Source organism: Brienomyrus brachyistius, chromosome 3, assembly GCF_023856365.1.
Source record: "Brienomyrus brachyistius isolate T26 chromosome 3, BBRACH_0.4, whole genome shotgun sequence".
NCBI lineage: Eukaryota > Metazoa > Chordata > Actinopteri > Osteoglossiformes > Mormyridae > Brienomyrus > Brienomyrus brachyistius.
Window position 1 is genome coordinate 33662829 of NC_064535.1, and position 24214 is coordinate 33687042.

A 24214-nucleotide genomic window follows, 5' to 3' on the forward strand; every position below is an offset into this window, starting at 1 on the left:
ATCAAGCCAACTTATTTTTAAACATGGACATTTCATTCCTCTGCCTTAAGTAACTATTACTACTAATTCTGTTTCTGTGGGCATTTCAATGCATTTTTGAGCATTTTCGGAAATTTCTGAAGTCTTGGAAAGAAGATTTTGAGAATCAGACTGTGCTGTTGATTACCAGGATCAGACTACATACTCACATTGAATATTAAATATTAGGGTACTGGACACAGTCCCTAGGTAACCCTTCAATGCACAGGAGTAATTTCCAGAGTGATTATAGGAGACAGGGTTGAAGTGATTTGTGGACAGTGTGTCTGTGATTGGCTTGTTGTCCTTAAACCAGGTGAATTCTGATTGGCTGAGAGAGCAGTTCTCTGAGCCACATGTCAGATTCACAGAGTCTCCTTCTATCAATAATCCTTTTCTTGTAGATGATGTCATCATCACCTTTAATTCTGAAATCATACCCAGAAGCAATAGGGTTTTTCTGCATTACTGTGTGAGGTATTTGTGTTATAGGCTCTACCAACATGGGAAACCCTAAAGCTGTAAATCAGCATTATTGTCCAGAGCCACATGTTATACACTGAATCCCTGTTAGCTTCTCACTGCTATAATCTGCTTGCTGCTACACATGTTCTTCTCAGAGCTGGTATTCTCCTGTTCATTAATGAGCCCATCAGCAGTATCTGACTCAGTGATTTCTAAATGAAAATAGACATAGAATACAAACAATCTGGTTATGCTGTGTGATACAAAAATAAGGTGAAAGTGCAGGACAGTACAGACTCACCACCGACTCGCAGTTCTACTCCAGGCTGAGTGCACAGTTCACACCCACCAGCTGTGAAACTGAATCTATACAGTCCGGCACCAGCGTCTGTAATGTTCTTTATCATTAATGTACAGTTGTTCTCCGTGTTCCCCAAGACCTCTGTTCTGTCTCTGTACTCAGTACTAATGTTTATTTTATGACTATTATTGTGCCAGACATTTGATTTTCCAGCACAGTCCTCAGCATTATGGCTCCACATCCTTGACTCCACTCTGTATGACTCTGGATGATTAAATTGACAGTGAATGACCACAGTCGATCCTCTCACTGCACACAGGGTTCTCTCTGTGTAATCTACAGACCATGCACCACCTAGAACCCACAAAACATATTGAAAAGTTATATCAATGTTGTTTGCTGCTTTAAGAAAAATGCTGTTGTGCTGCTATTTCACTTGAATAATAAAATCAATTTTTGGAGACTTTACTGCCTTTTAAAGCATTGGACTCATTTCCAGAGTGATGCTTAGAGACAGGATTACAGTGAAGTATGGACTGCGTTTCTTTGATTGGCTGGTTGTTCTTAAACCAGGTGGATTCTGATTGGGTGAGAGCAGCTTTCTGTACCACATGTTAAATCCACAATGTCTCATTCTCTTACTTCTATATCTCTATTAGATATGGTTCCTATTACCTTTAATTCTACAGATAGTCATACTTATTTATCTAATTCACCGATTCTTTGCTACTCTTTTATTTAGAGTGAATTGCATCAAATTCACAGAAACACAAAAGTCCACTTATCCAAACTACTTCACGATCTATTATATTTCATCTACAGCAAGTCTTATAGACCAGACCCTTTAGAAGCAGGAGTCTTTGTCAGTGTTTCCAAAATAATACATTGCAAAACTAAAATTGTTATGTTTGATGATACCATTGGCTGGAAGTATATTTATAAACACTTACCATCAACTTTTAGAGTCACTCCATCCGGACCAGTCCATATTCCATCTTCCTTATTGGTAATAAACCTGAATCTATACACTCCAGCATCAGCGTCTGTAATGTGCTTTATCCGTAATGTACAGTTATTCTCTTTGTCCCCCAAACACTCTGCTCTGCCTCTGTACTGAGTACTGATATGTTCAGAATTACTGTGACAGACATATGGTGTGTCTATACAGTCACTATCATTATGACACCACATGATTGTCTCCACTTTGTAAGCCTCTGGATAATCATACCGACAGGGAATGACCACAGTAGATCCTCTCGCAGCACAGACTGGATTCTCTGGGTACCGTACATTCCAGTCGCGACTCATGACCCCTGGAACAGTAATTATAAAAAATAACCTCTGTGTCAGTTATTAAAATGGGGAACATTGGGACCGGCCACCAGAGAGAAAAGCATTTCTTTGCTAGATATGCCAACATAGAGAATCAGACTGGATTCATGACCTAGAGTTGGGGTTCTCACCCCCCGGGCTGTGGTCAGTATTCTACCGGCCGAGGAACGCTGGAGGTTTGCTTATATACTCTTAATTCACATCTGAAACAATCACCAATGGACCCGCTGCCCCCCCCAGCCTGTTTTAATGGTTATAAATGCAGGAGCCCCTAGATAATCAGATCACCTATGAAATATACTTTACTGTGAATCGCGCTTAAAATGTTGATTATATCTGAACTGGAACTGCTTTTCAGAAAGGCAGTGTCTGTCTTTACAACTGAATGCCATTTCCATATAAATATAAGTTTTTTGATTTTATATATTTACATTTATGCTCTCATAATCTTTGGTCCACACATCAAAACACAACCAAAAATTCCTTTTTTGAACTAGTTTGGAAGCCAAACTAATCTGATAATGAACATGCAGGACACCGGAAGCTACCAGGCCCATATTAAACAGCAGAAATGCAGGAATTTATAATCCAAAGAGACGATTAATGTCCGACTCGCCAGACGTGTGCTCTGTCAGCCATCTCCTCCATTTTACACCCCTGCTCACAGCAGATGCTGCAGTAACGTGATGAAGATGAGAAGATGAGGAATGAGCCAAACTGATGATAAATGGCAGCAGGTTTGAAGCAGTGACCTCACTGCAGGACATGCCTTACCGTGACTGGTGTGCTTTTCTTAAATGATTAAATATAACTCAGATGCACTGTGTGTCTTTATCTCATATGAGGAACATTTCTAAACCACAGAAAGACAGAAAATGGTAGAAATGTCTCTGCTAGACCCCAAACAGTCCCACTGGACATTCCTCTCCAGCAAACATCCCCTCTCACCTCATATCAGCCCTTATGAGGCTGGAATTATACCAACTAAACAGTAACTGCACCATGAAGAATGATTCGGTTCTGAACAAAAAACTCTGACAAATACTGGATAGTCGTTGCTCTTACCAGGTAAGACGAGCACAGCCAGGCCCCAGAAGGTCAGAGAGTCTCCAGCTCCCATCTCTGCTGCTCTGAGCACTTTATCACTCACAGTTTGCTCGGAGATGGCAGATAGTACTTATGTATCTTGAGTGAGAATAAGACTTAACACTCCCTTTGCCTTCTAAGCACTGTGAATATTAACACATTATCTTCCTTTCTTCCAATTAGCTCTACAAAAAACACGTCCTCTTTTATGATCTAAATTTCATCAGTTTGGTGACGCAATGCCCAGCCCAGTGTCTCATACTTCTGTCCAGAAGGGCTCCTGTGGTACAAACCACAGCTAATTCTGATGACAGCCTTAGGAGTAAGGTATCACTTACTTGAGACGATGAAGAATGAGCCAAACTCCACGGGTATGAGCGCAAGTATGTGCATGGCCACGGGGATGAGCGCATGTGTGGGTGTACAGGCACGGGGAAGAGCTTGTGTGTGTGTGTACAGACACGGGGATGAGCTTGTGTGTGTGTACAGGCACGGGGATGAGTGCGTGTGTGTGTACAGGCATGGGGATGAGCTTGTGTGTCTGTGTACAGGCACGGGGATGATTGCGTGTGTGTGTACAGGCACGGGGAAGAGCTTGTGTGGGTGTACAGGCACGGGGATGAGTGCGCATGTCTGTACAGGCACGGGGATGAGCTTGTGTGGGTGTACAGGCACGGGGATGAGCTTGTGTGGGTGTACAGGCACGGGGATGAGTGCACGTGTCTGTATGGGTACGGGGATGAGCTTGTGTATGTGTACAGGCACGTGGATGAGCGTGTGTGTGTGTACAGGCACGGGGATGAGCTTGTGTGTGTGTGTACGGGTATGGGGATGTGCATGTTAATGGACACCTACCTGCTGGAAACACATGCTATCAGTAGTTTATAATGGTTGAGAGTCTGATGAGTTAAAACATCACTGCATCCACCCTATTTAGAGATGCTACTTTACAAAGTTTTATTTTTTTTTTCACCTCAAAAAGTGGGGTGGGGGGAGCAAGGTTCTTATATAACAAAGGAGCAAACTGGGGGCAGCTGTGAATGATTAAGCAGAGGGTAGGAACAGGAGGTAACACTAAAAGGGCCCCAGGTGTGGTTTGTTAAGCCGTGTTAGTGAGAAAGAGCAGGAGGAGTGTGGCAGGCAGGATATGGCAGTACGAGTATTTTATGGTAAACCAACCCACACTAGTAATAGCCTGATAGATTGTTTGTGATTATTAGTGGTATATGTGTTTCCATACATTTTTTCCTGCCAAAATACTGGATATTTTGTTGGACCCTTCTGATAAATTAGACATGATGCTATTAAAGCACTGTTACTGTGCATTCAACATGCATGAAGTGACCACTTGCTTAAGTATTTTTGGCCAGAAGTACATTTGTATAATCTGAATAACAGGTGAGATGAATTTAAATTTAATTGAAGCCTGCATTCAGCTGTGAACATGGCCTGTGCTTTGTTAATGTCCATTGAGTGTGACACTGTGAACAGCCAAGTGTAGCAACATAGCTGCACAATGCTTCACTAACAGTATCAGCTAAGGGCATATGAAAGGCTATAAGAAGATGGAAGAATTCTCTGTGAGGAGGATGTGGTTTCAGTGGACAGGAAGCAGCTCCTGGTTAACAGGCTAAATACTCTCACAAAGAGAGATGCATCCCCTCACAGGAACAACAAAGAACAACAAATTTATTTTTATATAGCACATTATCACAACATTACATCGTCTCAAAGCGCTTTACAGCATCCGCACCCAAAGCCCCCAGTGAGCAAGCCAAAGGCGACAGTGGCAAGGAAAAACTCCCAAGAAGGAAGAAACCTTGGGAGGGACCAGACTCAAAGGGGGAGCCCATCCTCCAGGGGCCGGCAGGGAGAGTCAAATAAGGGAGACTGCACATGTACTTTTTTTGTATTTGGTTTTAGTTATTTTTTAGTTTTAGTTTTTAGTTTCTTTTCGATTTGGCTTTCAATACTGGCACATGTTTGACATCCATGCTTCCTGAGGTGATCGGTGACCACACGATGGGCTTCCCTCTTAGCCACTCCGACACCTCAACCAGCAGCAACCCAGCTTTCTCCCTTCCAAGTACTGGCCAAACCTGCTTAGCTTCAGGTGGATTATCTAGGCTCAGCTGCAGGTAGTGTGGCTGCTGACCAATGAAGGCCTGAGCTGAACATTCTGGAATTTTTTAAAAAGCATTTTGAAGAGGTGACAATATCATGCTTTGGTATAAAAGGAGAACTGACAAAAAGTTGAGTCATTTACAAGGAAGGAAGAACTGAAGCTTGTCTCTTTGCCCAAAGCTTCATTATAAAAATGCACCAATGATCTAACTTTAATGCACCATTAGAAAGAATTGACTGATTTTACCCAATGCAGTGCATAATCTTATTAAAAGATTTTAAATGAGTTATAGAATCTGGAGAAATACCTATGTCTGAAGGAGAATAGCGCTGAATGCTGGCGGTCTTCGATTCCTCAGATGGCAATTCATTAACTGACATGTTTCTGTAAAATTCCTATCCTGCTTAGATTTTTGTCACAGGAGTCAGACACGGGTTGTAGTTAGTGATGATGGTCACAAGGGGGCGACAGAACGGCACTGTGACTCTTCAAGCAGGCCAAGGGGCAGACAGGGCTTACGCTAATAACTTTATTTTAACATTAAAGCATGTGACACATTCACATTGATTATACACATGTCGGAATAATTACAGTGCTGTAGTTTTTGATAGGGGGAGAGTCCAGGTGGACATCTGATGAAGAAGGGTTGCCAGGTGAGTCTCCATACCTCCCCCTGCTGGGCTGAGGGAGCGTGTGTGGAAATGCCAGCATTTTCTGTTGAGGATGTAGAGTGAAGAGACAGGAAGCAGCTCTCTCTTATTTATCAGATCATTTATTTATTATATATTTATGTTCATCCAAAGCAACATACATCTTTGAGGAGGTCAGACCAAGGGCCCAACACTGACCTCAGGCACCCAGGTCTATCCTGCTCAGCCACAAAGTCGACCATTAGCAGCTGACACGGAGTTTGTTTTTAATGCCCAGTGGAAGTTTCCTGAAGGCCCCTGCGCCAGTTACAGAGCGATGCTTTATTTGGGTTACAGTGCAGCACAGTGACAACCAAACCTAAACATGTTCATCATTCTAGACATTAGAGAAATGAGCAGTTAATGAAGCGAGTGGCAAATAGCAGAGTGAGGAGTGGAAGAGAGACTTTGGTCAGTGCCACGAGTCCAGGAAGTGCGTCAGACCAGTGTGTCAGAGCCAGACCAGTGCGTCGGAGCCAACACCGTGCTGTAGGATTCCTGTCCTGCTTCTGCTGAAGGAAAACAGAGGGGTGACACACTGCCCAGCTGCACGGGGAGGATGGAGAATCTGAACTTGGAATCAAGAAAACCGATCAAAAACTGGAATCCTGGGAAGTTCTAAGCAAACTGAAACCTTTAAATATCTGCAAAATGTGCACATATACATATAACTCTACATAAATGCCTGGTTGGTGGTTTTAGGCCACTGGGTTTGATCCCTGATATCATCCTTTTTCACTATACATCATATTTCTATAAACTGGATCTTCAGCTGACTCCTAAACTGCAGGGTGTCTGTCACTGGCTGCAGGCTTCAGCATCTGGGAGAAGAACCACAAGACATTTTGTGGACACACGGTATTAAAAACGCTCTTTAGTTCCCTGTGCTCCATATAAGAGACTCACCATCAGAGTATCATAGTCAGGTGACTGATTCTTCACATCTAGAGCTGCGTAAGTGTCACTGTGAAAATCGGGAGGACGTCTCTGTGGAGACAAAATGTTACATAAAAGGGTTTTGCTTAGTATTTGCATTAAGTTACGGAAGATTTTACCCAGAATGACTATTTTACCCATTTCTGATAGATATTCTGATATTTGCGGCCAAGAGCAGGGGGAGGAGTGTCCCACGGGGGGCTCTGCTCTCGACCGGGGTCTGTGTCTCTGTTGTCCCGACCAGAAGTCAGAGTCAGCAATGGTACAATCTTTTCATTTAGTTACAGTGTGTCAGATCATATTTAAGAGAGAAATTAAGGGCTCCGGCTGCAGTCTGGTCCCGCTGCGGGTGTCAGTGTGGGACTCGGCAGCCACAGCCCTCCTAAGACCCACCGTCTTGCTGCCTCACGCGCTTTTTCTGCGTCCACTGTATAGGTCTGTATGTCCCCCAGCATCGTGGATCGGCTTTTATGCTTTTTTACACTATATCCTATCTCCACTTATATCCTGTCTTTCTTTAGACTGAATCTTATATATTGTACAAAAAATAAAGTTCCCCTTTTAAAACTTCTTCAGCTGCAGTCACGTTAAGCTGGTGTCTCCTTTTTAACCAAACCGTGACATGTTTATAATTCTTATTAAATCTGGCCAGCATATCAATCTTTTATTTTACACAAAACATTATGTCATTTTATTTTACTAATAAGCACTGGCATCAGCAGTATTAGACTATTTATTGGCTATCAGTCAGATTTTCGAATGCAGAAATATGAAGACGCAAGCAAAACGGTATTCAGTGATGCATAAAATTTAGCTGAGGTACAAAGATAATTCCATCCGCACTATTGCTCCACTTTTATTTTATTATTGCTCTTTTTCTGCACTTCCGTGTAACTTCCGTGTAACTTCCATGTGACCGCCAGCGCTTGTGTTCAGCCAATCAGCAAGGTTATCGCTATAAGCCCCTCCCCAAGGAAAAGTATCTAGTCTGTGTCTTAATTCTGTTCACCATAACTACAACAACAACCGTTCTTCCTCTACTCTTTTGTTATCGATTGCTGTTCTGTGAAAACCCTTTTGGTCGGAGGTGCAATGATGTTATACTATATTTTAAATAAATAAAAAAACAACATAAGTACAATGTAATATCATCCCATCAAGTGTGCACACAAGCTGTATGTACTGCCTCGGACCCCAAGAAACAAAGACGATATATGCAGTTTCACTCCATTTAAAATATAATGCTGTTGGCGCTGGACGTTTTTGAGATGGGAGATTCATGTGTGGAAAAAGAAGGGTTATTATCCTGAGGAGCAGGAGCTGTCTGCTAGATGACAGGTTAGTCAGGTGGAACACCATGCCAGGCTTAATGCGTGTTTTCCAGACAAAGGGAGGAACTGGACTCACTAACTCACGGGAGTTCCTGGAGGACAGGTAAGCTTTACAGCAGATTGTAGTGGTTTGTTTTATATTAAAATAATAGTAAAATGACGCCTGACAGAATACTGCCAGCTGTTACACTGATGCAGTCTAGGCAGCCGTAGTTATACGTTACTAATTATTATTAAGTTAATCGGATAGGGGAAAGATTTGTGTCTATTATGCCTCTCCAGAGTGTCCAGCTGATTTCGTTACTGCCCCACGCACAGTTATCGTAACCTCTTTCTCTGGGACCCATCCAGGACGCATTAGCGTTTACACTGCAAAAGATATCCGTCCAGATTGATAAGTGGTGGAAGTAAAGAAATACGTCTGACACATCCGCTGTTTCAATGGAAAAACTGCAAATTGGCTCCTTTTTGGTGGCGAACCAGCACTGAGCTACGGACATAAGAACATAAGAACTATACAAATGAGAGGAGGCCATTCGGCCCATCAAGCTCGCTTGGGGAGAACTAAACTAATAGCTCAGAGTCGTTAAAATCTTATCTAGCTCTGATTTAAAGGAACCCAAGGATTCAGCTTGCACTACATTATCAAGAAGGCTATTCCATACTCTGACTACACGCTGTGTAAAGAAGTGCTTCCTTAAATCCAGCTTGAAATGTTCTCCCGCTAATTTCCACCTATGGCCACGAGTTCGTGTATTTAAACTAATGCTAAAGTAACTATTTGGTTGAACAGCATCCAAACCTGTTAGAATCTTATATACCTGGATCATGTCCCCCCTCAGTCTCCTTTGCTTGAGACTGAACAGATTTAGCTCAAGTAACCGTTCCTCGTATGACATTCCTCTAAGACCAGGAATCATTTTTGTGGCCCTACGCTGCACCTTTTCTAAGGCCACAATGTCCTTTTTAAGATATGGTGACCAAACCTGCACACAATATTCTAGGTGAGGTCTCACCAAGGAATTGTATAATCTTAGCATTACCTCCCTTGACTTAAACTCCACACACCTGGAGATATACCCCAACATCCTATTGGCCTTTTTTATTGCTTCCCCACACTGGCGAGAATGGGACATGGAAGCATCAACATACACACCAAGGTCTTTCTCATGATCAGCTACCTTTATTTCAGTGACACCCATGAAATACCTGTACTTTATATTTCTGCTCCCTAGATGGAGTACCTTACATTTATCGACATTAAATTTCATCTGCCAGGTATCGGCCCAGTCACTAATTAAAACAAGATCCCGCTGTAGCTGCTGAGCCGCTAATTCAGTATCTGCTACACCACCCACCTTGGTGTCATCTGCAAATTTTATATATACTGTATATATTGGTATCCATATCATTTATGTAAATTCGGTTGATGCTTGTGGTACTGGGGCCGGGGACGTCAGGCGGTGGACTAAACCACCATGAGAGAGAGGGTGGAAAAGGAATGTTTAAAAACTAAAAATGCTTTAATTACAGATTAATATAATGCTTACAATTACACAGTTAGGTTAAAAAAAATATATTTTGGGGGGATAACTCTCATGAAGGGGGTCCTGACCTATGCCAACAAGCTGCGCGTGCGTGAGCCAGTGCTCACCCGCCCACGATCATGGGCGCGTCCGAAATGACTGCAGCTTTTGTTTGCTGCGGTCTATGAAGAGGGAGCGGTACGTAGGTCTGTGAGGTGGGGGTCCGAAGGGTCGATGGAACGGCAGGAAGACATATTACATTCTCCGAAGTTCTGCTGTACATAACCCATGGCTACATTGTGCCACAAGGCCACGAACGTGACCCCAGTGTGTCCCAGTGCATTGCTTCTGCTGTCATGCATGCAAACCAGCAGGCTTCCGTACTGATGCGCTTCTGACCAAATGCGGTATGTAAGTAGTAAGTAATCTGTTTCGGACGCACCTGTCTGTGTTTAAAACTCTTTAAAACTTTTTTGGGTTGGCTGAACCAATAGAAAAATTGAATTTCGCTGCTTGCTGTGAAATTTGAGAGCTGTATTATGCAAGAGCCATGGAGGCAAGTTGTCTCATTGTAATTAATTGACATTTTAATGAGCAATTTAATATCCAGCATTTAATTCATTGTGTCTATCAGATTATATGTTTAGGCTTACTAGTAAGCCATACTTAGGCTATCCCATATGGTCAATGTATAAAATCAATAGAACTATATACATTTATTGGATATTTTAAACTTATTGAAAACACATTGGAGAACACTGAAAATAATAGTGCTTAATATTTCTATACATATATTATTTCATTAAAGAAAGATATTCTTAAACCTATTTCAGCTGAAGGCTTTGTTAATTAAAAACTGAATTGGTCGATATGGCAATTATACACTGTAAACCCGGATAAGTTCAATCCACTTAAATCGTTTGAGGAAACCGATTCCCTTCAAATGATTTGAGTAATCAACCCAAAACCAAAAATCAACTGATTTAGTAGAGTAAACTTAAAAGTAAAATTGTCACAATGTACTATATTGAGTCATCACTACCTAAACTGTTTAAGTATTCAATATTTAAAAAATAATTTGTTTAAGTACAGTTAACTTAATACTAATAGAAAAAACTCAATTGTTTAAGTGGTGCTAATATTACAAAACTCATTTTTTTGCATATTGTTTAATTAAAAGCGTCTTTTAATTAAATGTATTATTATTACTAAAACTTAATATGTCAAGGCAAACACACTCAAAACCAAAGAACACTAAAGTGTTTTTTTTTTTTACTTTATTTATAACAAAACAAGACTTTTGTTTTCCTTTGAACAGTATTACAATTTTTACACATGGCGCTTCTAAGAAAACATTTCTTTCAGAAACATTATTTCAATATTTCAGTTATTCCAAGACACTTTTTGACAAGAACTTATTTGTGGTCTCTGAGGTAGTTTTTTTTTCACAGTAAGTGAAACAAGTGCACAATTGAACTTCATATAAAACATTTTCTTTAAAACAATCCTTTTAAACAGATAAAACTGTGTATCACAAGTAAAGAACTTTGGTGTGACACTCTGGGTAACAAGTTGTAACAGTAAAACTTATTTCCACAAATATTTTAACTTGGAAAAATAAAAACTATGGAATAAGGAATGGCCCCAGCGAGACAATGAAATTAAAGGAATAGGTCACTGATTTTACATAAGATATGTTCTTACCTTAGCTTTGACGAGTTGATGTGTACCAGTTTTGTCTTTGTGCGTGCCCTCAGTCATGCAAATGGAGCAAAGCCTCAAAGTGACACTCTTCCAAGTTTAGTTTAACTAAATTTAATGTGTGGATTTTCTAAGCCGATAAGAAGGGGTACTATATTACAAGGTGTAATAACACTGTAGGAGCACTTCTTCATCCCCCCAGTAACTCAGTCAATGCTTCAGAGTGCACTAGGGTTACTGGTATGCATCAACTCTTCAAAGCTAAGGTAAGAACATATCTCAGTATCTCACATTGAAAGCTCATTTTTTAGCCTTTGGAGTTTTGGAGGAGGATCGTTTCGTCCCAGATTCAGCATAATCTGCTGGATAAACAGGAAGGTATTCTTCATGCACTTTGGGTACTCCAAGTGGAGTGCATAAGTCAGTCCGAACAGGAGACACATTGCCAAAGGAAGACTGCAGATGGAATCCATAACCACATTGCCCTCTAGAAGGATCCCCAGTTGGGAGGGGTTCAGTTCTTGCTCTGGACTTCCGTTTTCACCATTGAAGATGATTCCTATTGGGATTTCAAGGTCACCATCAGCAGCATTCTACAGAGGGGGGAAAAACAGTGAGTTAACCTGTTGGTGGAGAGTAACACAAGTATAAAAGGTCAAAGTATTGTATTTCTATAAATGCTGTTTATTATTTAAGTACAAGTTAATTGTAAAAAAAAAAAAAAAAAAAAAACGGAAAATCTGGGGAATCTGTAAGGCTTATTGTCATTATACAACTGTATAATGAAGTTTGTCCTCTGCATTTTACATTTGAAATAAAGATGATGAAGAAATAATCCTACTCACAATAGCGATTTAAGTAGAAAAACCGGACGAATCCCTTGAAATATATCATCTGATCGATGTCTTGATGTGTGGCAACCGTAGTATAAGCGGAATAATTGACTCCGGGCCGTTGATTATTAGAAAAATAATGCACACCCGAGGTGTAACGGCCACGACGCGAATCACCACCTCGGGTGTGCATTATTTTTCTAATAATCAACGGCCCGTCGTCAATTATTCCTTACATAATAAATACTTTTCACTACTTTGCGGATTTCACTTATTGCGGGTTGTTTTTGGGACGTAACGCGGTAAACGAGGGTTCACTGTAGATTGAATTAGCGTGCACATTTGCGTAATGTAACATGCAACTATTTTTGCTTAACGTTGAAATACAAAGATTTAACTCACCAGTTTGCGTGAAGGTTTGAGGAAAAGTACTCCCTATCGACTGAAGACTGAAACAAACATGTCCAAGCCCTGGCAAAACCACCAAAAACGACTTGTCTTCATTTCTTCTGACAAACAAGTCCAGAAGTCTCTTCGGTTCCAGCGGGAAAAATATGGGAGGGGCAACAAAAACTTAAAAATAGTGAAAGTACTTTCAACTAAACATAATCAGTAAACATCAAATTTACTTTTATTATTTGATTGTTGAGTTTAAAACTTATTCTCTTATAAAAATTGAACTTAAACTATTTATTAGAATAAACTTAAAATAGAAAGAACCATGTTAAATGTATTCATTTTAGTGCATCACATGCAAAACAATATAGGTTAAGTGCAAAAAGCTTCAACCAATGAGTTCTGTCTGACACAGTAATATGATTTTAGTTTTACAGAGAAAATTAATTACCATCAGTGATTATAGCTAAACCATTTGAATGCAAATAACTTTTGGGATTACAGTGTACATGTGGATGCTATGCTATTATGACTTGTGTGAATTGGATGAGTTATTCACATATTAAAGCTAAACAATTTCGTCCTGTAAATACAAACCAGTTAACAGTAGGTTCTTTTAGAACAAAAACTAGCATAACGTTTTTTTTCATATAATTGGGTAAAATATGCAGTTACCTCAGAATGTCTTGTGAAAAGCAATGAATATGTCAGAAAAGGTGGATGTGATTTACTGAGACAGTATCTCTCTGTTACTTCCAGTAACCTGCTGCTGTGTGACAGTTTCCCCTGTGGCTCTTAGTCCTGCTCTCGCCTGTCTTGGTGGCTTCATGGGGCATTATGAGCTCTGGCTGCTTACTAGAAACATAGACCATACAAAGGACATGAACTGAATGTGGATGCCCATAGACAATAGTATAAGCTGCCTGTGTCTGGGGCCCTTTCTTACTAGATACATAGACCATACAAAAGGACATGAACTGAACATGGACGCCCATAGACAATAGTATAACCTGTATGTGTCTGGGGCCCTTTCTTACTAGAAACATAGACCATACAAAAGGACATGAACTGAATGTGGACGCCCATACACAATAGTTTAAGCTATTTTACTATATAGGGCCCCTTTCCCCAGCCATGGAAACAGCTTTAAAGGGACGGTCACAATGATCTGGTTTGGGAAAGTAGACAAGGCACTGTGGTCATGCATTTATTTTACCGAGAATGTCATGTCACGGCAGGTCCTTCTCCTGGCGAAATAGTCTGAAGTGGAACTCCGATAGGAAGGTAAAGCCTTGGGGGGAGAAACCGTGTACATTGTGGGAAATGTCAGTCAGACATTGTCTGTCTTTGGGTTGTACTGTAATCTCGCAACACTTTCCTCTCCAAGATATTTATGTCATTGTCTGTTATTCTTGACATGGACCACTACGAAAAACAAACACGTTTAGCTGTATAAAATGTGCTTCTACTAAAGCCACTGTTTATGTAACCAGCACATGACTTTGTCTTTTACGGTTACTCTGTGCATGTTAAACATCTTTCAGCTTATTCATTAATAAAATGTTTTGAAAATGGCAGAGCCTCCCCTAGTGCTTTTTCCCCCCTCCACAGGTTGTCACAATGATGTCTATGTCTGCCATCCTGAGCGGCGTCACCGCTCACAAAATCAGCAAAACCATCACGTTTTTATTGAATGAATCCATGGTGTTGAGTAGGCCACCACAGGGTGGCTCCAGACCCTTGCTGATGCTGCTTCCCTGGCTGGGATCTCAGCCTCGGGGCTTGGCCAAATACTGTGACATATACCTGCGTAATGGCTTTGATGTGCTCATCGTGGAGAGCCGGGTCATCCAGTTCCTTTGGCCGAAATGGGGCCTTGACTATGTCTTGAAGGTCCTGGAGGTGCTGCAGAGTGATAGGTTTGTGTGGCGCCCCCTGCTGGTGCATGCTTTCTCAGGAGGGGGCTACACCTTCAGCCAGCTGCTGGTCCACATCTGCAGAAATCCCGGCCAGTATGACGGCCTGATTCGCAGGCTCTGAGGAAGGACTCCACCCATGCAGGACACCTGCGAGATCACCCTCAGGAGTACCTCTCCACGCTTCAGGAGTTCATACATTCTCTCAGCATGGTTCCCCTCAAAGCCAAAATGTGAGACCACCTGCTGAAAATAAACACTGAACCTGCGTTTTTCCCTTCAGGTAGTAACTGATAAGTACAGGGGAAACGATGCTAAAATGTTCTGTTTTGTCCTAAGGCCCATATTTTGTTTACACTCAATAAAGATACGCGAACAACTGGACTATTTTCAGACTATTTTCTGAAGTGGATGTTTGTTTGTTTGTTTGAATGGCATTTTGTTTATTTTGTATGTATGATACGGTGGGGCCCTGTATTGTATAAGCAGTACATGCTGACCACACAGACACACGCCTGTCTGTAGGTGTGATACCACAGTGCTTCCTGGTTTTATGTATGGGCTACAGGTGAAGCTTGGAAACATTTATTTCATGAAAAATTTCAATTGTAACAAATTGCAACTACCAACTTGCGATTGATGGTATGATGTCATTGATGTGATGTGTAAATGAGCGATAAAAACCCAACACACAAATGTCACAACCAAACTTTTTTTGTGGGGATGCCCTGTGTCGCCTAAGTAAGATGTTACCCAAACCTGAATCTGCCAGATGTAACTGAATGACCACAGACAACCACTGGTTTCAACAAAAAGACATTTATCGACACACAGTAAACATTACATAACTGCTAAAGCTTAAACTTATATATAGTGATTATAAACATAAAACAGAGAGTGGGTGTGATGGTGGGGTAGGTACCCCTATACTGCCAGCTTTCCCCCTATACTGCCAGCTTTCGACACCATACTGCCCCCATGCTGCCAGCCTTTTGTGGATACTGCTTTTGTACCAAATCATAATTACAATCCCCTGTTGGCATCACCTGCTTTAAATCACATATTTTTTTCTACCTCATTACCAGCCCTAAACTGCTCCTGTCCCAACTTTTTTAGGAATGTGTTGCAGGCCTGAAATACAGGAATGGATGTATATTAACAAAGGAAATGAAGTTGACCAGAAAAACATGAACCTGGGTTAATAATAATAATAATGGTCAGACAAACCATGAACTATATGAACATAAAAGTGAACATGAGCTGTCTTGGGTTCATACTGTCTGCAATGAAATAAAAGTCAAAGCAAATTTCAGAATCACTGTTATTTTGTGCATTTTCCATTCCATTCTAGCTTTGTATGCTTTGGGCTTGTAGGATCTGTGAAATATTGTGTGTGAGAGAGGACCACAGAGTTTAAATGAATGGCTTTTACTACCGAAAATTAAGGAAAATCCTACAATTAAGCTATATAACAATGAAAATACAGCCATATCAATACAGTGATACTGTTTACACACAGCAAGGCTACTATAGTAAATGGAGACCAAAATCATTAAATTGAGCCGTAAACCTATGAAAGCACTGCAAATGTCTACAATGATACTGTTTCCACGCAGGAAGTCTGTCTCTGCTCTTCATGTCCCATCCCTGTCCCATTCTTATACCATCCCTGTCCCATTCCTATCCCATCCCTGTCCCATCCCTATTCCTGACCAGCTGGGATTCACTGTGCAAAGGCCTAAATGTGCCAGGATGCCTTTGCAGACTCTGCTCCCTCTAACTTTGTTAAACCAGCAAGTAATTATGCACCAGGAATACAAACCAGCAGTGCACACACAATTTTATGCAAAAAATGATCTCCTGGGCAGAGTGGATGATGAAAAATGATCTTCCAGCTGCTGTTCCTGGTCAGGGTCGTGGGGGAGGCCTTTGCCAGGCAGCACAGGCCACAAAGCAGCAGCTCACTCTGGGCAGGAGACCAGACTATCTTTGGACTGCCCACAAGGGGGAGCCCTACACACACAAAGCAGAAGCAGGATTCAGAGCTAAGGGTGTGAGCTGTAGATTATTACATACATAAATACAACTGGAACTGCACCCAATATCGTTGTATTTGTACAATGATAATAAATATTCTGAAACATCTGAAACTGAATCTTTGTCCAGAAAAGGGCACCAGGCACAAACTGACAAACTGACTCAGTTCCCTGAGAGTGTCTCTCTACCAAAGGGCCGCTCCAGAGTGCCTTATAGTCACTGCAGATTCAGTGTGCTTTATGATGGTCACTGCAGCTCCAGTGTGCATTACGATGCTCACTGCAGCTCCAGTGTGCTCTATGGAATCAGCTCTGGAAGAGACTGCTGTCCTTGTCGAGGCATCCTTGTGGAGGGGGGGAGGATCCAGCAGGAGGAAGCAGAGGAGTGGAATCGCAAGTGAGGAAGACTCCTAAAATGGTTGATTACTGATATAAGTAGATGTCATTTTACTTTCACTTGTAAATAAATAATTAACTTTTCATTAATAAATTTAATAAAAGTTTCAGAGATCCTATATTACAAAAGTTATCCAAAGATGAATGCATGAATTTAATATTTTTTAAAATCACTTTTATGTTTGTGTGTGTAAACACAACAAAGCCATTCCAATGAGAACTTTCGGTGGATAGACTGAGTCAGACAGGAATTCTGGCGTAGAAATTAAGAGCCATCAGTACTTCATTCGATATATCGCGCTTGGTGTATGTTGGAGATATTGCTGTGATGTTCTGTAGTTTCAGTGTCGCCAACAATAAAGAACATGATGGTCCTGATATTTTACCTGGTTTAACTGCAGATGGCTGGTTTTCGGACTGCAGCGTACAAGATTGCATCATCAGGGCTCTCCGCGTTACTGACATCACACCTGCAGCGGTTGAATGTAAACATTTAATTATTACCGTCTGACAGTCGTCTTTCGCTTTCAATTCTAAAACATAACTTTGCTCTTGGTATTTCTGTATTCTGACCCATACAGATGAAGTAAAATAAGCTGAATTCACACTTACTGCCTGCCTGGAGGTTTGGTGTTAAACTGCACGGAAGCATAGCAGACTTCCTCCCCCTCCCCCTGAGATGGGGCTTCCTGCCTCTGGCTGCCGGTCTGAGAGCCAGACTCTCTAATGTCTGCATACTCGTTATCTTCTGCGATCTGTAGATGAAGAGAGACAAAGGGAAATTTGAATATACAAATAAATGAGGCGTTTTTATAATTAATTGGCGTTGAAGTAAAAAAATAAAAAAAAATCCACAATTGTGCATCAGATCCCTGGGATCAGGGTATATAAAAATAATCTGATAAATGATCAATGTCACGCTCGTGGATTGCGGTTGAAGCGCACGGACGGGGCGACGGGCAGAGAGGCAGTCGAGCCGGCAAAAGCAGGGTGAACGGGGATTTATTAGTTACACGAGGACTGGGAAACATCTCACGCCAACTAACACTAGGTAACATCAATGACAGACAACGTACTCAGGTAAGACACGGACTGAAATACACAGGACTGATTGAAAATAATCAGACACAGCTGGGTACGATCAGGAAAGAACATGTGGGTAATTAGGGGGCGTGGCACACACGAGGAGCGGACGGGCCGGGCGTCACAATCAACTTACCACACCCTTAAAACATAATCATACCCTTAAAACAGGTTCATAAACACATTATACATACTTGTTTTTCACCCCCTCTGTCATTTGGCTCATTCAGTGAATTTCTCTTCCTTCTGAGAGACATGAGATAGACCGAAATAAAATATTTTTTTATTTCAAATTACATTCACCACACCCTATATTTTGGCAAATTGGATAAACTGCAAAAAAAATCAAGTATTTTCTCATAAAAGCTTAAAAATCAGATCAAATTAATGTGTAATAAAGTATAAATTAAACCAATCACGTGGTTTGTTACAGCTAAAGCCCAGCAGTGTTCCCCCAGACACTAGCGTCAGAGACTGGGATGGGGGGTTACCATGGAGACATAGGGGTCACGCTGAGCACTGAGGGAGCTCTGCTAACCAGCTAACTGGGGCCCAGCTAGGCTAGCTAGTTAGAGGTGATCATCTGTGAGGATAAAGTGAAAGGGAAAACAGCAGGGACTGGAGAGAGAATGGGGGCTCTTGGGGGACTGGGGGGCAGCTGAGGGCATCACCCTGGGTTTCTGCTCAGCACACTGCCTTTGATTATGTTCATTTAGGGTTAATCTTTGGTGATATATTTGTGCTTGTGTCGATGAGCATGATGACTGCAGAGCAGATGATGGGTAGCCAGTTACCCGAGTCTCGGAATAAACTGTAACATCAATCAATAAACAAATATCACAAATACTCAGCGTTTTAAAAAGCATACATTATTTTACAGCGAATGAATAATAAAACACTCACCTCATTATGCAGACTGTTACAGCTAAAACAGGCAGTAGTATCCCCAAACACACCAGTATCACTGTCATCGGGTTATAGTGAGGGAATGCAGGGTAAATACAGGCTGTATCAATAAAACATGCATGTTAATCAAGCCAACTTATTTTAATCATGGACATTTTATTCCTCTGCCTTAATCTAAGTAACTATTACTCCTAATTCTGTTTCTGTGGGCATTTTTATGCATTTCTGAGCATTTTTGGAAAACGTTTTGCAACCAAGATTTTGAGAATCAGACTGTGCTGTTGATTACCAGGATCAGACTACATACTCACATTGAATATTAAGTATCAGGGTACTGGACACAGTCCCTATGTATCCCTTCAATGCACAGGAGTAGTTTCCAGAGTGATTATAGGAGACAGGGTTGAAGTGAATTGTGGACAGTGTGTCTGTGATTGATTTATTGTCCTTAAACCAGGTGAATTCTGATTGGCTGAGAGAGCAGTTCTCTGAGCCACATGTCAGATTCACAGAGTCTCCTTCTATCAATAATCCTTTTCCTGTAGATGACGTCACCATCACCTTTAATTCTGAAATCATACCCAGAAGAACAAGCAATAGTGCATTGCTGTGTGAGGTACAGTACTATGCAAAAGTCTTAGGCAGTCCAAAGAAATGTTTAAAGATGTTTATCTGGGTAGCAAGTGTACTTTGGCTTAGAACAAAAACCACAATTTAACATTAGGAGATGTGCAGATTAAGAGTAACACAATAAAAACTAGTAATAATTTCTTCTGTTTTCTAAAAAGTTACTGATATCTAGTTGGATGGCTAGATGAACACCGCTTCAGTTCCCAAACTTCTCCTCAGGGGCACCTCAGCCGTCCCATGATTTCGTTAAATTTCACCAACAGCTCAATTAAGTAATTAAATGTATTGGTTTAAAAAGTCAGTGACAGATTGACTAGCTGTATAAGGTGTGCTAGTGGCCAAGTCAAAAAATACATGGTTGCACTGGACGGTCACTGCAAATACTAGGATGATTTTAGCAGAGGTTCTGAAATGGCTAAGCTGACACACTTTGACAGGCATCATATCATAGTTTTACACCAACACGAGGATAATCTAAACATCATTTTCTTTGCCTGCCTAAGACTTTTGCACAGTACTGTATTTCTGTCACAGGCTCTAACATAGCAAATTCTAAAGCTGTAAATCAGCATTATTGTCCAGAGCCACATGTTATACACTGAATCCCAGTTAGCTTCTCACTGCTATAATCTGCTTGCTGCTACACATGTTCTTCTCAGAGCTGGTATTCTCCTGTTCATTAATGAGCCCATCAGCAGTATCTCACTCAGTGATTTCTAAATGAAAATAGGCATAGAATACAAACAATCTGGTTATGCTGTGTGATACAAAAATAAGGTGAAAGTGCAGGACAGTACAGACTCACCACCGACTCGCAGTTCTACTCCAGGCTGAGCGCACAGTTCACACCTACCAGCTGTGAAACTGAATCTATACAGTCCGGCATCAGCGTCTGTAATGTTCTTTATCATTAATGTACAGTTGTTCTCCGTGTTCTCCAAGACCTCTGCTCTGTCTCTATACTCAGTACTAATGTTTATTTTATGACTATTATTGTGCCAGACATATGATTTTCCAGCACAGTCCTCAGCATTATGGCTCCACATCCTCGACTCCACTCTGTATGACTCTGGATGATTAAATCGACAGTGAATGACCACAGTCGATCCTCTCACTGCACACAGGGTTCTCTCTGTATAATTTACAGACCATGCACCACCTAGAACCCACAAAACATATTGAAAAGTTATATCAATGTTGTTTGCTGCTTTAAGTAAAATGCTGTTGTGCTGCTATTTAACTTGAATAATAAAATCAATTTTTGGAGACTTTACTGCCTTTTAAAGCATTGGACTCATTTCCAGAGTGATGCTTAGAGACAGGATTACAGTGAAGTATGGACTGAGTTTCTGTGATTGGCTGGTTGTCCTTAAACCAGGTGGTTTCTGATTGGGTGAGAGCAGCTTTCTGTGCCACATGTTAAATCCACAATGTCTCCTTCTCTTACTCCTATATCTCTATTAGATGTGGTCGCTATGACCTTTAATTCTACAGACAGTCATACTTATTTATGTAATTCACCGATTCTTTGCTACTCTTTTATTTAGAGTAAATTGCATCAAATTCACAGAAACACAAAAGTTCCACTTATCCAAAGTGCTTCATAATCTATTATATTTATCATCTACAGCAAGTCTTATAGACCAGACCCTTTAGAAGCAGGAGTTTTTGTCAGTGTTTCTAAAATAATATATTGCAGAGCCAAAATTGTTATGTTTGATGATACCATTGGCTGGAAGTATATTTATAGACACTTACCATCAACTTTTAGAGTCACTCCATCCGGACCAGTCCATTTTCCACGTTCCTCATTGGTAATAAACCTGAATCTATACACTCCAGCATCAGCGTCTGTAATGTTCTTTATCCGTAATGTACAGTTATTCTCTTTGTCCCCCAAACACTCTGCTCTGCTTCTGTACTGACTATTGACATTTATATCGTTACTGTGACAGACATATGGTGCGTCTTTACAGTCACTATTATTATGACACCACATGATTGTCTCCACTTTGTAACCCTCTGGATAATCATACCCACAGGGAATGACCACAGTAGATCCTCTCGCAGCACAGACTGGCTTCTCTGGGTACCGTACATTCCAGTCACGACTCATGACCCCTGGAAGACAGCAATTATAAAAAATAACCTCTGTGTCAGTTTTTAAGATGGGGAACATTGGGACCGGCCACCAGAGAGAAAAGCATTTCTTTACTAGATATGCCAACGTAGGGAATCAGACTGGATTCATGACCTAGAGTTGGGGTTCTCACCCCCCGGGCTGTGGTCAGTATTCTACCGGCCGAGGAACGCTGGAGGTTTGCTTATATACTCTTAATTCACATCTGAAACAATCACCAATGGATCCGCTGCCCCCCTCCAGCCTGTTTTAATGGTTATAAATGCAGGAGCCCCTGGACAATCAGATCACCTTTTTTAAAGAATGAATTTTCATACTGAGAGAAAAGAAGCAGAAATATACTTTACTGTGAATCATGCTTAAAATGTTGATTATACTTAAACTGCAAGTGCTTTTCAGAGAGGCAGTGTCTGTCTTTATGACTGAATGCAGTTATTTCCATGTCTGAACTGGAAGTGCTTTTCAGAAATATGTGTTTTGGTTTTTATATATTTACATTTATGCTCTCATAATCTTTGGACCACACATCAAAACACAACCAAAAATTCCTTTTTTGAACTAGTTTGGAAGCCAAACTAATCTGATAATGAACTTGCAGGACACCGGAAGCTACCAGGCCCATATTAAACAGCAGAAATGCAGGAATTTATAATCCAAAGAGACGATTAATGTCCGACTCGCCAGACGTGTGCTCTGTCAGCCATCTCTTCCATTTTACACCCCTGCTCACAACAGATGCTGCAGTAACGTGATGAAGATGAGAAGATGAGGAATGAGCCAAATTGATGATAAATGGCAGCAGGTTTGAAGCAGCGACCTCACTGCAGGACATGCCTTACCGTGACTGGTGTGCTTTTCTTAAATGATTAAATATAACTCAGATGCACTGTGTGTCTTTATCTCATATGAGGAACATTTCTAAACCACAGAAAGACAGAAAATGGTAGAAATGTCTCTGCTAGACCCCAAACGGTCCCACTGGACATTCCTCTCCAGCAAACATCCCCTCTCACCTCAAATCAGCCCTTATGAGGCTGGAATTATACCAACTAAACAGTAACTGCAGCATGAAGAAGGATTCGGTTCTGAACAAAAAACTCTGACAAATACTGGATAGTCGTTGCTCTTACCAGGTAAGACGAGCACAGCCAGGCCCCAGAAGGTCAGAGAGTCTCCAGCTCCCATCTCTGCTGCTCTGAGCTCTTTATCACTCACAGTCTGCTCTGAGATGGCTGATAGTATTTATGTATCTTGAGTGAGAGTATGACTTAACACCTCCTTTGCCTTTTCAGCACTGTGAATATTAACACATTATCTTCCTTTCTTCCAATTAGCTCTACAAAAACACTTCCTCTTTTATGATCTAAATTTCAGCACTTTGGTGACGCAGTGCCCAGCGCAGTGCAGAAGGGCTCCTATGGTACAAACCACAGCTAATTCTGATGACAGCCTTAGGAGTAACCTGTCACGGACACGGGGCCTCTAGGCCTTCCTCCAGGGGCACCGTGCTGCCCGGGACTCAGGCTGAGCCTATGGTCTGTGTTGATGTGTAACATTAATGTGGATAAGCCTGTTGTGTTCTTTAGGGTACTGTATTCCTCTTTGGTCTGTACTATAGATCGTGCCATTTTAATGGATCCTACATTCATCTACACAGTGATATCCTTCAGAGCCAGCGGCTGTGTGACTGCTTGCACTCCTGTGCTCCTGTGCCCCTGCGTGGAGGCTGAGCCTATTGTGTACATTAGGGCACTATATACCTCTTTGCTCCATAGAGTAGACCGTGCTATTTTAATGGATCCTAATAATGTGATTATATTAAAACAGTGTTACTGTTTATGGATGAATTGATCACTTGCTTAACCAAAAGTATATTTGTAAAATCTAATTAATCAGGTTAATTTTAACCTGGTTAATTTGAACTTAAAATGCATTCAGCTGTAAAAAAGGCCTATGCTTTGTAAAGGTCCACTTACTATCTACATTCATTGTTTATAGCAGCTGCTGCTCTATGATCAATCCAACCTCCACCCGTTTCCCTCTTTCTTATATCCAGATATAAGCCACTGCTGCTCTATGACCACCCCAACCTCCGCCCGTTTCCCTCTTCCTTATATCCAGACATAAGCCGCTGCTGCTCTATGACCACCCCAACCTCCACCCGTTTCCCTCTTCCTTATATCCAGACATAAGCCGCTGCTGCTCTATGACCACCCCAACCTCCACCCGTTTCCCTCTTCCTTATATCCAGACATAAGCCGCTGCTGCTCTATGACCACCCTGACCTCCAACTCGTTTCCCTCTTTCTTATATCCAGATATAAGCTGCTGCTGCTCTATGACCACACCGACCTCCACCCGTTTCCCTC

The 24214-nt window shown here is 41.3% G+C and overlaps 3 protein-coding genes and 1 long non-coding RNA gene across 15 annotated transcripts in view; 2 read left to right on the plus strand and 2 right to left on the minus strand.

The window, feature by feature from the left end:
- Positions 1-15823, plus strand: part of LOC125739113 (transmembrane protein 53-like) — a 223749-nt gene extending 207926 nt beyond the window's left edge. For all 11 annotated transcript variants that reach the window (XM_049008900.1, XM_049008901.1, XM_049008920.1 and 8 more), the window contains one exon: positions 15181-15823. The gene's annotated coding sequence lies outside the window, so the exon portion shown is untranslated. The remainder of the gene's footprint in view (positions 1-15180) is intronic.
- LOC125739110 (sialoadhesin-like) overlaps positions 1-23166 on the minus strand; it is a 247290-nt gene extending 224124 nt beyond the window's left edge. Inside the window, exons 1-9 of one of the 2 annotated variants that reach the window (XM_049008874.1) lie at positions 22977-23166; positions 21465-21827; positions 20512-20865; positions 19388-19645; positions 19074-19176; positions 18365-18416; positions 17700-17842; positions 17474-17557; positions 15459-17101 (exon numbers count right to left, since the gene is read on the minus strand). In XM_049008874.1, the coding sequence (XP_048864831.1) occupies positions 17479-17557; positions 17700-17842; positions 18365-18416; positions 19074-19176; positions 19388-19645; positions 20512-20865; positions 21465-21827; positions 22977-23031 (1407 nt within the window). In that variant the 5' untranslated portion in view covers positions 23032-23166 and the 3' untranslated portion in view covers positions 15459-17101; positions 17474-17478. Of the gene's footprint in view, positions 17102-17473; positions 17558-17699; positions 17843-18364; positions 18417-19073; positions 19177-19387; positions 19646-20511; positions 20866-21464; positions 21828-22976 lie in introns of those variants that run through there. The other variant, XM_049008875.1, reaches the window with a different exon arrangement.
- LOC125739117 (transmembrane protein 53-like) lies at positions 7884-15035 on the plus strand. The gene is made up of 3 exons (XM_049008922.1): positions 7884-8386; positions 13978-14023; positions 14351-15035. Exons 1-3 carry the CDS (start codon positions 8232-8234, stop codon positions 14777-14779), a joined length of 630 nt encoding a protein of 209 aa, XP_048864879.1. The 5' UTR covers positions 7884-8231; the 3' UTR covers positions 14780-15035.
- LOC125739118 (uncharacterized) lies at positions 11070-13243 on the minus strand. Its single transcript, XR_007397057.1, has 2 exons — positions 12746-13243; positions 11070-12103 (listed from the first exon to the last, which is right to left on the minus strand). It is a non-coding gene; the product is annotated as an uncharacterized LOC125739118 (long non-coding RNA).
- Positions 23167-24214: the final 1048 nt, after the last annotated feature.

Bases quoted from the DNA above. Each gene is read 5' to 3' on its own strand.
- LOC125739117 (XM_049008922.1), top strand. From the start codon at position 8,232: ATGTGTGGAAAAAGAAGGGTTATTATCCTGAGGAGCAGGAGCTGTCTG. The intron at 8,387-13,977 runs GTAAGCTTTACA...ATGTCACGGCAG, and splicing joins CGGGAGTTCCTGGAGGACAG to GTCCTTCTCCTGGCGAAATA. The intron at 14,024-14,350 runs GTAAAGCCTTGG...CCCCCTCCACAG, and splicing joins AGTGGAACTCCGATAGGAAG to GTTGTCACAATGATGTCTAT.